Source organism: Astatotilapia calliptera, chromosome 13, assembly GCF_900246225.1.
Source record: "Astatotilapia calliptera chromosome 13, fAstCal1.2, whole genome shotgun sequence".
NCBI classification, from domain to species: domain Eukaryota; kingdom Metazoa; phylum Chordata; class Actinopteri; order Cichliformes; family Cichlidae; genus Astatotilapia; species Astatotilapia calliptera.
The window spans coordinates 8,395,534-8,409,512 of NC_039314.1; the positions used below are offsets into that span (position 1 = coordinate 8,395,534).

At 40.0% G+C, this 13,979-nt stretch overlaps 2 protein-coding genes across 7 annotated transcripts in view; both read right to left on the reverse strand.

Annotated features, from left to right (window-relative positions):
• The window catches only part of disc1 (DISC1 scaffold protein), a 46,503-nt gene extending 42,455 nt beyond the window's left edge, over positions 1 to 4,048 (reverse strand). Inside the window, exons 1-3 of one of the 6 annotated variants that reach the window (XM_026189844.1) lie at positions 3,755 to 4,048; positions 3,234 to 3,530; positions 2,893 to 3,027 (exon numbers count right to left, since the gene is read on the reverse strand). In XM_026189844.1, coding sequence (XP_026045629.1) covers positions 2,893 to 3,027; positions 3,234 to 3,405 — 307 coding nt within the window. In that variant the 5' untranslated portion in view covers positions 3,406 to 3,530; positions 3,755 to 4,048. Of the gene's footprint in view, positions 1 to 2,892 lie in introns of all 6 variants that reach the window. The other 5 variants (XM_026189843.1, XM_026189845.1, XM_026189847.1 and 2 more) reach the window with 5 other exon arrangements.
• Positions 4,049 to 6,334: 2,286 nt separating this feature from the next.
• Positions 6,335 to 13,979, reverse strand: part of tsnax (translin-associated factor X) — a 9,378-nt gene continuing 1,733 nt past the window's right edge. The window contains exons 2-4 of the mRNA XM_026190925.1: positions 12,915 to 13,045; positions 8,125 to 8,246; positions 6,335 to 6,971 (exon numbers count right to left, since the gene is read on the reverse strand). Of these exons, the coding sequence (XP_026046710.1) occupies positions 6,594 to 6,971; positions 8,125 to 8,246; positions 12,915 to 13,045 (631 nt within the window). The 3' untranslated portion in view covers positions 6,335 to 6,593. The remainder of the gene's footprint in view (positions 6,972 to 8,124; positions 8,247 to 12,914; positions 13,046 to 13,979) is intronic.

The following is a 13,979-nucleotide window of genomic DNA, read 5'->3' on the forward strand; positions in this document are numbered from 1 at the left end:
GGATTCACGCCTGGATCTGGAGCCTTAAATCGGTCTATTTCACTGAAATATAGGGCAAAGGGCACACAGGCAAGGTCTGATTCATGTTGGTCCACTAACAAACCGGCACTGATGACGCTATTGTTTTTATAACCACTCAGCTTCTCTCTTTTTCTTAAAGCAGTAAGGCTGATAAAGTTTACCTGAGATCTATTTCTGAGTGGGTGCTATAACCTGTGAGTCTTCCAGCCAAAGCAATAAACTGAAGGATTGTTTAGAACAATACTGATTACCCTCACTTTATCAAACCCACTTGCACTGCACTCATAGCTTGTCTCAAAGCTTTTCAGTTATTACGAAAGCCATGTTTTTTGTAAAGGGGGCATAACCGAAATAGCTTGTGAAGCACAGACACTGCCAATCTTAGTAACAAGAAGTGATACAAACATGCATGCAAACAGCGTTTGGTCTGAAAGTGGAGCGTAATGATAAAGGCCAGATTGTGGCGGGAGTTAGACACCTGCTGCAGGGCCACGTGATTAATACATATCATGTTTAGGATTCAGACGAGGAGGCGCGCTCAAATGCTGGGGATCAACAGCCCCTTTGTGTACAGCTGCGCTGCTCCTTCTTTCACTTCTGGCTCTCGCTTTCTCCTCCCACTCGCGAACACTGAAGTCACACAGAGGCACACTGACAGTGCTGAAAACACTGGGATCAGTTGTACTATTGTCAGTGTAAAAGCCTGTTAAACGCTTTAACTACGATAAAAACAAATCCAAAAGTAGAAAACGCAAACAAACACATAAAAACAACATCTTACGCAACTGCAAACCTCTACAAATAATGTGTTTTTTGCAGTGGGAGCACAATTATCAAGACAGGAATGCGGGGCATTGAAGAAAGCATGACCGATGAGCAAACCACAGCCCACTTCCCAACACCCAGTAACCTCCTACGATGCCACTCCTAACCTATCCCATGAGACTGTAAGAGACTCAAATAGACACCAGTGAGAGCAGTATTTCAAGTGAAAGTAACACACGGATGCTCCCATTGTAGCCACAGTGTTTTTGTGTGTGTGCAGTGTCACTTAGAGCTTGGGTTACACACAGGTCCATTAGAGGGTCCTTGCAGACGTGGCCACTGGTCCATAACTGATGTAAGAAACCCAACACCATCTGTAGGTTACAGCTACAACCGCACACTGTCTACCATCTGGTGTGGCTAGATGTTATACTAAGCCCTCTACAACAACTAAGAGTCGAAAGAAGAGGGACATGATGGTGTTACTGTATCCTCGCCATACTTCGATTACACAAAGAGAGCTCTTCCTGGTTTAAGGGGAAGGAAATGCCTCAGGGCCCATTGTTTTGTGTCTGCTGGCTTGTGTGTATGTCAGAGGGGCATCTATTTTTTGGCTAAAGCCCCTCAGAGGTATTTTCTACTTCCTGTCGGGCTTTGGGCTAAAATAGTTCACCGGGAATTCAGGCAGAATATACAAACAAGCAAGCAGTGACGTTGAGTGGTTCAACATCAAAGATAAAACAGTCTCTCTGCAACAGCATTCTCACTGTAGCATGTTATCAGTGCTGAAGAAACTGTACAGAGAGCCTGAGAAAAAGAAGCATGTCAGCCAGAAGAGGCGAGATTATTTACCTTTGGAGATTAAAGAGGCCCTCCTCAGCACCCTTAGGTTAAACACTGCATCCAATTGGGCACTGAAAGTGCTTGAGCCAAAGACAGAGAGGAATGCAGGGGCTCTCATAAAAACACAAACATTTGAGGAACAAGCTCAGCACCCTCTGACACACACACAGACACACAAGCGGATCTGCATGTCAGCAACCTCCTGAGAAGCAGCACTGCTCGGCAGATGTGCAAAACCTCGCCACTTGTGACCAAAGAGAGCGTCACAAAAAGGGGAAGTGAAAGTTAGCAGTGATATCTATTCATCTTACTAAAGAAATGACTACATAAGTGGATGAAAACCCAACAATACAGTATGCTCCAATGCCAGTTCCTATCTTTGGTCCTAAATCTTGGTCCTTATCGCTCCATTTTGCACGGTAGGTTAAAGGATGGGGATATTCCAAGGATTGCGTCTCTGCTATGCTCTTGTCAGACTGTAATCACATGAGGATCAGTTGAGTCTGTGTTATAGAGATTCATTTACACACTGCACATACTCTTTAATAGGCATTTTGATATTTCTGGTAGATTAGATTCATTCAAAAATGTCACACAACAGAGACCAGGGAAAAATCTACTCACAGCAGAAGCTGTTTCGGAAGCACTTTGGGAAATAGATTTTTATCTAAGGTTTACCACATCTAGCAGCCTTTTAACTGCAGTAGTTACCCTGTTGCATGTGGCGAGATCATAACAGTCTGATAAATGGGTCTAATGGAGGTCTGATTACCGGCATCCTGCGTGAACAGACTTGGATCACATTTCTATTTATTAGTCAAGCTCATTTTATTTGTATAAAACATGTTAAAAGACCCAAATAGAGACAATACGCAGGAAAATGCTTCTCTACTTTGTCTAAAGAGGTGGGGAACATATTATTTAAGTATTTAATCATTTCCAACTCATCATCACTCCTCCATGAATGACTGGTAGGGAGACTTTAAACCTTTATGATCCAGGGAACTATGAACTTTCATACACATTCCAGGCAATGCATTATTAAACAGGCTATGAGTCTTCACTGCGGCTGCTCTGCTTTTGTTTAATCATCTGATGATTATCCCTCCCTAAAAACTGCCGGCTTAGTACATCCTAATACTACTATTTTATCCAATTTCGGTGTATTAAAGTTGTATGAAGTTCCTGGGGGTGTATACATATCCTGTAAAAGACCAGGGTCGGTGTGAGAACATCAGCGGATAGTTAAAAATCTTGTTTTACCTTGAATGGTTTCGCGGCGGTGAAGCAGAGAGTTGCCGTGGCATTCCAGTCCCATCAGTCCAGCGAACATTTTTCCATTAAAAAAGGCTGTTTGTGTTGAAAAGTCAAAGAAAGTCAGACCTCGGTGGCACAAGCCTGCATAGAGTTACATCGACCATGTTTTAGAAGAAGTGAAGCCAAGCAAAGGGACTGATCTCATTTCCGTTATGGAAAAGTGAACCCGGGCTGCTATATTTTCCCTGCACACAGTGAGTGACGGGTGAAAACTGCTTCCCAGCGCGCTGTTTTGTCCCTGATGAAAATTTCTTGACACAAACATTTATGGTACATCAGATTCTTACATTTCTCCCCCTGTTGGAAACAAGTGGGTCCCGCTGCGCCTGAACTGACGGTCTGGAGAAAGACTTCACGTCGTGCTGTTCCTTGTGGGGAAAGTATGGAAAACACATCCAGCGGTGGTGTGCAGTGGCAGAAGTACATAGCCCAGGAAAATCCGTCTGTTAGTCGACACATCGATCAGTTGATCAGTAATCCGTTAGTCGCTGCGCCCTTGCGTCATGCGTCGCGTTGGAGCTCCTACGTGTTCAGGAATTTGACTCCAGACTCCTTCAGACCGCCTCATATCCACAGCGGGCACACTGTGGAAGTAGCAGCGGACACGGAACCGGATTAAATAACGCAGTTGTTTATGTTTATATGTGCTGTATTTTAGTGTCACTGAAGCTTGTGGAGGAAATTTATGGGGGAAAATACCATCTCTCTACTATTAAGTCACAAATACCATGAAGTTCAAATGTATACACACAGGATGCGTGTGATTCAGTCATTTAAATCACAGTGTAGCAGGTCTGTACTCCCTTACACATCTTAATGTGTCTCTTTCTTTCGGCACTCAGGGAATCAGCGAGTAGCACCAAACCCTAGACCTCACATGGCGCAGAGTCTTTTCATCCACCCCTTCACACACCGCTCATCCCAGTGCTCCTTTCATTCAGCTCGCCTGGCTCGTGAACAATACTCAGAGACAAAAAGCTCTGTTCAACAGACAGAATGCAGGACGTACTTACACATAGCTAGGGTAAGAGCAGGGATGAAACACGTTGCCTGGCACGCAGAGTGCCATCACCTGCTCTTTGTTAAAGATTAGAGGCGCATTGGAGATGCGTTTTTGACATCAGCGCACTGCCCCACAGGCTGGCTAGTTTCCAGGAGAAGCCCTTTGACTAACCTCTCAAGTTTTAGCTTAGTTGTCAAGTTTTAGTCTTTGGCTTACCTCTGTGCCATAAGTTTTAAGACATAAGAAACACCATATTATGCGAAAAACCCAGAAAGAAGATGCTAAAATTACACACGGTGTCTATAAGGGAGCAGATGAAATGTATAAGAATGATGTAATCACATCTGTCTTATGTATTGATATATGAGGGCTTTTATGAAATAACTAAGCAATCAGGAAAAGAGTGACTGCAAGGATAAAAGATGACTTAATCAAAGGATAAACACGTAGCTGTTGACTAATAACACATTAGCTCCTGCTCTGTTAGGTTTAACTTGCTCTTTCCCTTCATCAGCTATGCATTCAATGCATCCATCGCATGCATTTTTCACAGTGCTGTAGCTGTGTTGCTGACTTTGACCAGCAGATGTCAGACTTCACACAGATATATTAGTTTATCCGCCATAGAAAGTTAAGAAATAACTTTTTTCTTTACATTTCCCAAAAGTATGTGTACACGTTTTCACTTTTACATCAAACCTTGAGAAATACACGTTTTCGTCCAACTTTGATTTCATACATAACTACAACCATAGGCTGACTACGTGTTTCCTGATTTAGTCGTATTCACAAAATATTCATTTGATCCATCATGTTTATGTCACTGTATACACAAATATATAGTATCACATTTAAATAGTCTGAATGTGGATTTAATAGCATTCTTTTCTCCTAATAAAAAAAGGTCCATGCCAGTTTTTTGACTTTCTCCTGTGTATGGAACCAGGAAGTTTTTAAGCATGGCCACGAGAGTCATTTCCAAGCCAAAGGTCTAAATCATTGTAAGTTTTATAGCTCTCACTGACAAAGATGTTAAGAGTGGTTTTGGTCTGCCATATTCCAGACAGTAGAGTTACAGCAAATCTCTGGATTAGGGTTGTTCCAGGATTTATTTATTCATTTATATAAATGGGGCGCTAAAGTAAATTAGCTAAAGTGCGTTACACTGATTATAATGTGCACAGGCCTCCTATGTAATAACTACACGGGAGATAACTACGTCTCCTGTTGCACAAATTAGGAGATGTAGTTACCCAGTAATAATATAATGGCTGCACTTAAGCACAAGATTTAATGGTTTGGTAATGGAACCACTGTGATATGGTATAGTTATAGTTTTACAAAGTAAAGCAGTTAGGAATAGTAAGTAGTGGACTGAGGTCCATGCAATATACCCATGCAGTCAAACAGTCACTGCATGTAATATTATTTATATTTAGATAGTTATATATTCACAGTGAAGCAGAGGAGGACGTTTATTTCTACAGGAAAATGGGGAGTTAGACCCCCTTATCATCTCCTGCTATAATTTCCAGTGCCACCCTTAACCCCCTCTTTAACCGCGGTTGGCTGATCATCTCCTTCGTAAACAAATTGCTTTTCTTTGGAGTGTAAAAGGAGGCCAAAACTTTATTTTTTCTGCACATGTATCTGTTTGTATACACCGTTCTGAAATTGCCCAGCAGATGGCAGACCTAAATTATTTGGACTCTCTCTCTTACAGAGTCATAAAAAGGGACAAACTTATACAATATCAAAATGATCCAGTTCATATCAAAACAAAACAATTACTTAATTACAAATAGCCTACATTTTTTGTACAAAATTAAATTTGTCATAGTCTTTTTTTTTTCTAATGTATGTGTGATCAAAATGTGATATGTATACAGACCTAAAGGTGACTAATGTGAATCATAAAATAACATTTTCTCTGAGGTGAAATCTGGCAATAAGATTGTTTTGGCCCTATCTTGAATAAAGGCATCTATTTTCAACAACAGACTATGCTATCATTATTTTCATTTGTCACCGTACAATAACAAACACCATGAGGTGAAGCATGATATCAGTTCTCTACCAGGAATATTCCTCCTCTCATTCCAAATCTCACTATAAGTGTACGTCACTGCACTGGGACGGAGTGTTTAAAGAGGGTAGAAGAAGGAGACAAGGGGTTGTTTGTGAGTATGTGTGTGTGTGTGTGTGTCTCCTGGAGAATAGGGGTGTGCAATGTGCAAAGGTCACATGTTCCTCCTCCACACTGAATGAAGAGTGCAGACAGCCAGTGGGACTACCTTAGATTATCTGTGTGTGATAGAGAGAGGGAAGGGCAGCGAGAGAGAGAGAAAATAAAATGAACACATATTTTCAAAGCCGCTTAAAGTCTCAGGGAGTATGGCATATTTGGCACAGAACCTTTATTCATGCAAAACAACTGAAGTCATCAGATCTTTATCAAACAAAAGAGAATCCATTGTCTACTGTAATACTGTTGTTATTGTAATAACAAAAAATGAACAAGCATGTCATAAAACACTAGAAACATCAGTGAAATCCCATTAAAAATGCACACAAACACCAAATGGAGCTAAACTAAACCAGACAATGAGACCACAGAGAAGAGCGTCGTTGAAGCAGTGCGGGATTAAACCACTCCTTCCTCGGGGTCGATGAGTGTGGTCCGACTAGAGAACACGTCTGCCAGCATGTGTTTGGGGATCTCCGAGCCACGGACGCGTAGGGTGTAGCACGCGTCTTCTACTTTGCCCAGGCTCTGCCGCAGCGTGTGCAGCTTCTTGGACACCTCGTACGGGCCTGTGTTCCCAATGTAGGAGAAACCATCGTGGATCTGCCGCAGGAACTGGCTTAGCTGGAAGGGTGTGTCAATGTCGCCATTGCCGACGCTGCTGATGCACATCCGCATCAGCTCCCCTGTTAGGTCGGCCACGCCCAGCAGGTAGTCGGACGACGTCACCTGAAAGGTCAAGACCTGAGCGTTCACCGGCATCGCTTCAGCTGAGCCCTGAATTGGAAAACAGGACAGGAAAGAATACATTCTAAAAAGCTGGGCCTTTTTATAAAATGTCAACAAAAACAGAATGCAATGACCTGCAAATCTCTTAACCCCATATTACATTCATAGTAGAAGACAGAAAACTAAATGTTTAATCTGGGAAGCTCATTTTGAATTAGATGGCAGCAAAAATTTCAAAAAGTTGAGACAAGGAGGGAAAAAAGGATGAAAAAGTAAGTGTACTAAAAAGAAACATCTGGAGGAACACTATTATTTGAAATTCTTTTGGGAAATCAGAGCAGAGAGAAACTATTCAGCTTGTTATCAACGCTCAGTTTAAAAACCTGCATCTGTGATGGTACAGGGATGCATTGGGCACCCATCAATGTCTTTTTCAGGGAAGGCCGTGCATATTCCAGCAATACAATTACAGTTGTATTACAAGTACAACAGTGTGGCTTCAATAGACGGTTAGAAGAGCCTTGCTCCTGCAGTGATCTTCCTGAAGTTGGAATCTTTCACCAGCTGAAAACATCTGGAACATCATAAAATGAAAAATAACAGAGAAAAGACCCAAGACTATTGAGCAGATAGAACCCATATCAGACAAGAATGGGACACCATTCCTCTCCCAAAGGTTCAGCTGATCCCCTCAGTTCCCAGATGTTTATAAACAGCTGTTAAAAGAAACAGGGATGCTACACACTGGTAATTGTGACACTGAGACATGCTGCTGGCACCAATTTCAAAATTATCTTATTTATTTATGTGCATTTTCTGAATTTGAACATTTTATATGCAATGCCTTTAATGCAAATTAATGAGATTTAAGTCATATTGTGTGGATCAACAGACACCCTACAACTGAAAAAAATAAACTGTCACATCTTGCTTTAGAAAAGAAAAAACAATCCAAAAATAAAACCATTAAAACATTAATGGTGAAGTTTCTATATTTGGAGTCTCAAATCGAACGGTGACCTTACAGTGGCTACATCTAAGTTTTGTTTTTATATACACTCTCTGAGCCAAACAGAGTTTGATACCACGAAAGCGACAAAATCTATTTTCCAGAATGTCACATAGTTTTTTTAAGGACTTTTTGGGGATTAAAAAATACTTCATAAATTGTTAATGTTCAGTCAGTCCTCTGTGATTTTACCTTAGGATCTGCCTTCTCTGTGTTCATGAACACCAGCCTGGCGTTGATCTCTTCCAAGCTGATGAGGCAGCGATGGCGGATGTAGTGCAGGAAAGAGACGGCTTCCACATATTCCTGAATCCCTGATGAATTAAAGTACATTAAAATGGATCAGAGTAAAACAATGGCATATTCACTTGATCATTTCACTGTGCTTGCTAAAACTGAATGTGACAGTGGCTGGGGCATTTGTTTGCAATTCACTAAAATGACCATGTATCAAATGAGCGTAGCAAGCAGAGCGTGCAGCATCAACATGAAATCTGCACAGTACAGATCACAGATGGAGATAATGATTCAAATAAAACCTGTTTCCTGTCTCTATCTTTTGATAGAACAACAGTGGGTGTTTTTTTTGGTGGGCTAAGATGACCCCTCATTTGTTTTCTGCCCCTGGGTAAACAACAATCCAATAATCACAGGACGGAAGACTTTGTGTCTGAAGTTTACTTTTGGAGCGGCAGTTGAACTTCAAAGAGCCTGCTATCTCTCCGCACTGACCGCAATGCGCTGCACGGAGCCAGCAAGAATACTTTATCTTGACTGTACTCTGAATAGCTTTCACCACTCTGATTATGATTTCAGTCCAGTCACACCAGCGTGTACAGGCAGTGGGCCGAACGACTACACAACACTAATGTGCACGGAAAATATGAAAACTATCAATTGCAGCTACTTCGTTATTTGGTTTTGCAAAATAAATGCATTAAATATATCGATGATCATCTATATTATGTCTTAATGACTTCATTTAACATTTTGTTTATTATGAATAATTATAGAAAAATCATTGATTTTTTTTCTATTAGTTTCTTAGTAGCTGACAAATTTCACCTGCTGAGACAACAGCAAAATCTGATACTGAGAACTTCAATTTGATAATTACCTAATAACTCTACTTACCAACATAGTTAAACATTTGTGTCTTTAAACAAAAGACGTATCAGAACCATATCGCAGCATTAATTCTCAAAGTTGTATGGGTTACATGGAAACATTATGTCAACAATTTGCATTTGATTAACTGGACTGATCTGAACAAGCTGGAGCAGAAAAGTTAAAAGTTAACCAAGTATTGCAAAAGCAACATAAAATAGCATCTTAAGGAAAAAGAGAAATAATTGGAAATAATGAAATGACATGAATTACCAATTTATTATCAAAAGAAATTTGAAAAAGAAAAATTAATTCTTATCTAATCATAATAAACTGTTAACAGTTACAACAAAGTATCCAGTGGTAAAAAAACAAAACAAAATATTTTTATTCTTTGGCTCTTAACCCGGAGCGAGAGCTTGGGTATTTAGGCTGCTATATTATTGCTTGTATTTTTTTGTAATTCCTTGAATGCGCTTGTGTATGTGTGTGTGCGTGTGTGTTAGTGTTAATTCTTTAACCCTTTGTTTCATGTACAACATGTTGGTCATCTTTGTTGTTTTTATGAATAAATTTGGATTGAAAACATTTTTTCTTTTTTTTGCTAACAGCATAGTTAGCATTGAAACATTGTTACTTAAAATTGTGGATTAACAGTTTAAGTGAAACTGAGTGGTTTGTAAGTGTAGTCGCAACTTTAAATGGAGGATTAACTATTAATAGTTACAAACAAAAACTATTAAACTGAAACATGTTTACTTGGAGTACATAATTTTATAGTACTGTGAAAGAGTCTTTAGCCACTTTTCATTTCTTTAAATTGTTTTTCTCCAGGCTTCCAAATGTCTTTAAAACCTTAAAAGACCTTTGGAAGCCTGGAGTAGCCATTGGCTACTTTTTCACTTATATACATAACATAATTTCCTTAGGGATTAATAAAGTATTCTGATTTTCATTCCAGTGCTTGGACCTGATCATTTTCAGAGGAATGTTTTTTGATTGTTAAACCACTTAATGCTGACATATGAATCATTCGTAAATAAAAAAAGAAAAAGCACCTAACTCAATTTTTCCAAGCAAAGTATAAAGAAATGAGGAGCGGCTAAAGGCTTTTGAAAAATACTGTATTTTAGGCTTCGGTCCTCCCAGTGTTTATTTGGCAACTGTTTTCGACTCTTTAAAAACAAAACAAAAAAAAAAAAAAACTGCTTACCAGCTAAACACTGCCAGTGGATCCACTTTCACAGAGGGAACACCACAGTCCAGGGCAGTTTAAATAAGGCTTTGAGGCAGGCAGGCAGAGCCCAGTTCCTGCATTTACTGTCAGGAGTTGTTTATGTCTTTACTGAAGCAGAAGTTACCTTTGGTCAACGAGGCTCGCAGAAACCTTACAGAACATCGTGTCTAAACAGTGACTAAGAGCTAAAAAAGTGGAAATTTGAGAGATTTTACTGGCATGGTGGTAGGAAAAGTTGAGAGGCGAGGGTGCGAATATAGCTCGGCAGGATCAGATCTTGAGTAATGCGCAAACAGTACCGTTGCGGTGTGGCGCACATTCATGTACTGAGAATACTGAGGATTTTTGGACTGAGCTAATGTTTGACCACAGAGCGGTTCACTGAATTGCAGGTGAGCCACGTGAAAAGTTCCACATGTTAATGTACGTTTGCACTGACTCATAGCAGCTAGCAGGGTAAAAAAAATAACAACAACAAAAAAAAGCGTACCCAAGTGCCACGCTGCTCTGTTATCAGTGGCAATTATGGTCAGATTTAGCCCACAATATCTTTGATGGTCATTATATAAAAAAAACAGACCCATTACACATGCCTGGAGACTTCTCCTCCAGCCAAGATTATCTGGAGGGCCCGTGCATCGAGCCCAGCCTCAATCTAATAAAGACGATGAAAATGGGGAAAAAAATAAAAGGGCTAATTGGTGGGAACTGCCATTGGTCACGTCGCGAAGGATGCAGCAGTGATTCCTGTGTGACCGCAATCTAAAAATGACTTCCCCAGCTGCTAGATAACAGCTCCCACTCGCTGCCAGTCATGTTTTTCTCCTTCGCTGCAGACATTATGGCTACAGTAACAAAAAGTGGTGCTTATGTTAGTTTGAAAACAACTTTATCAGAAGGCGTGACCATCACATCCAGGCCTGCATCAAGGTCATGCTTTAACACTATCACTGACTTTACAATATGTTTATTGAAGATAAAAGAAAATCATTTAAGTACAAATCATAAAAAAGAAATTATTAATTACATCAACGGATAAAGAAAAAAAAATGTAGTTTCATATCTCACCTTAACTCTAGATTTCGACATTTCTTTGTCTACTTCTTATTTTGGGTGAGTGACACTATCGTCACTCTAAGGCAGCTGAGTGAACCAATCAGAAGTAGACTTTCTATCAGAGCTGCATTATACAATGCAAGCTAGTTGTGCTAACTTTCTATTGACTATACTCAATGGCTTTGAATGACCTTTTAGGGCCTTCCACACTATTATTCAGTGTTGGGGAGTAACGGAATACATGTACCGCCGTTACGTATTTAAAATACAACATATGAGTAACTGTATTCCGTTACAGTTACCGATTAAAAAGGGGGTATTCAGAATACAGTTACTTTGTTGAAATAAATGGATTACACTGCGGTACTTTCCTGTTTCATTTTGTCGCGGGTCAGGACTGTTTGGGTTTTGTTTGACAGCTACGTTCTTTCGTTCCAGGCGGCAGCGTTACGGTTGCCATGGTTACAGGGCGACGCTCTCTCTCTCTTTCTGCGACTGTGTGTTTCCTGGGTGAGAGAGCGCCTTTTCGTTGTTGTTGTTGTTGTGCTAAGCTAACAGGCAGAATGCTACAAGCATAGCTCTAAAGAATGTAGCATCATGGGCAGTGTAGTCCGTGTTGCAGGGAGAATGCACTGCCATACACGTTATGGGTCTGTGAGCGCGAGGAGGGAGAAAAAGGGGAGTGGAAAGGTACGAGTTGTCATCGAGGAAAAACGGGAGCTGGAAGCATGTAAATATAATAATAACCACTGCAGCCAAGAAGAGTGCCTGACGAGCCCAGTTGTAAGTAAGCTATTAAGACTCGACTGTACACCGTGTTCGTGTTTTCCTCCGAAAACAATAAGTTCCGTTGGAGCAGCCTTTCAACGCCTCTCTCTGTCAAGAAAAGTTGACCCACACAACAAAGTAAAGCTATTTTTCGGCTACGAGCCGACAGGGACCCCGCCGTATTAGTCAGAGGTCCCTTTACTACAGTTCGGAGTCGCGGACCTTCAGTAATAGTAATAAATCACACAGCAATAGTACATTCACGTTGTTGTAAAAAGCACGATAATATATTAAGTAATCAGAATTATTCAGTTATTATTATTATTCAAAAGTATTCAGAATACGTTACTCTCATTGAGTAACGTAATGGAATACGTTACAGAATACATTTTGGGGCATGTATTCTGTATTCTGTAATGGAATACATTTTAAAAGTAACCTTCCCAACACTGTACTATTATTATATTAAAGGTATATTTATTAGAACCCTTAATGTACTTCATAAAGATTAAAACAGCAAAATACTTACTGCTTAATAATAAGAAGGAGATTCAACGAATGTGAGCTATCATTTTTGCAAACACCTCTAGTGGAATCTACATCAGATATGATCTAACTGAGTCACACACAAAGGGCCACGTGCCTTGTATCCCATGGGACCGTAATCTAATAAATCCACTTGGGTGTGGCAGGAGAATTTAAACAGCCGATTAACCATTTTAGAGTGAAAAAACACCACTTTCAAAGAATTCAGTTTCTTTCAGAATAAATATGTGCTTTATATATAAACGAAAAGAGGTAAATGACCACTCACCTGGTGTGAAGGCTCTGTGAAACTGATAAATATCCTCTCCTTTCAACTCCTCAGCAATCTGCCCAATCTTCTGCCTGACTCCATCCAGCTTTATGTCTGCCTCGTTCAGGACATCCTCTGCATCTGGTACACTTTACACACAGAAAAAAATGTTAAAAGGTACAAAAAACATATAAATATTTATTTTTGTTTTAGACTTACTTTGTTGCATGCCCACTACAACTAATGCCAATGTATTTATTGTTTTTACTTATCACTTTTAAAGATCATTTGCCATTTTAAGATGATTTTCCCCCTGTGAAGCTCATTAAAGTCCTATTACATTTTTAGCTGACGCTGTTCTGAGATCTTGATTGACATTGAATTATATGTTTTGTCAAGATATTTCCATATTATTCCAAAGCATATATTCACACATTACATCCCTCTCAAAACTATATCTGTACTGAATAGAGACAATGTAAATGATAGGTAGGTTATTTTCAAAGCTGCTGTTTACATCAATGATATAAAAAAGACACTCTGTAGTGTCCAGACAGCAACTACAATCAGAAGCAGGCTCCAGTGAAAAAACTGATATACAGTTATGTCTAAAGGGTTTAGAACAATGATACATTTTTTGTAATTTTGCCTCTGTATACTAGAGCTGGGCGATAGAACGATAACGATATGTATCGCGATATAACTTTTTCTCGATAGAAAAATTCAAATATCGGATAGACCTCGCCGCTCTTGTCCTCTTAAAAAAAAAAAAAGAACAGCCAATCCAAATTACGTAGCGCAGAGCTGAACCAATCACAGCCGCAGCGTCACGTCACGTGACTTGTTACGTACAGCACAAGTGCCAAGCCGCACATGTGTATTTGTTTGGGAAGCAGCCAGCCACCGTACCACCCGGGTAATGGAGGAAATGAGTGTGCCGACTAGAAAAATCAACCGAGCGTGACCGAAGGTTACCGAAGAGAAAACAGATGATGGTTGCAATGCCGTAGAGATTGTCGAACGGAAGAGCCATAGAAGTTCCGTAGTGTGAAGGTATTTCGGCTATTCAAGTTCATCTCCTCT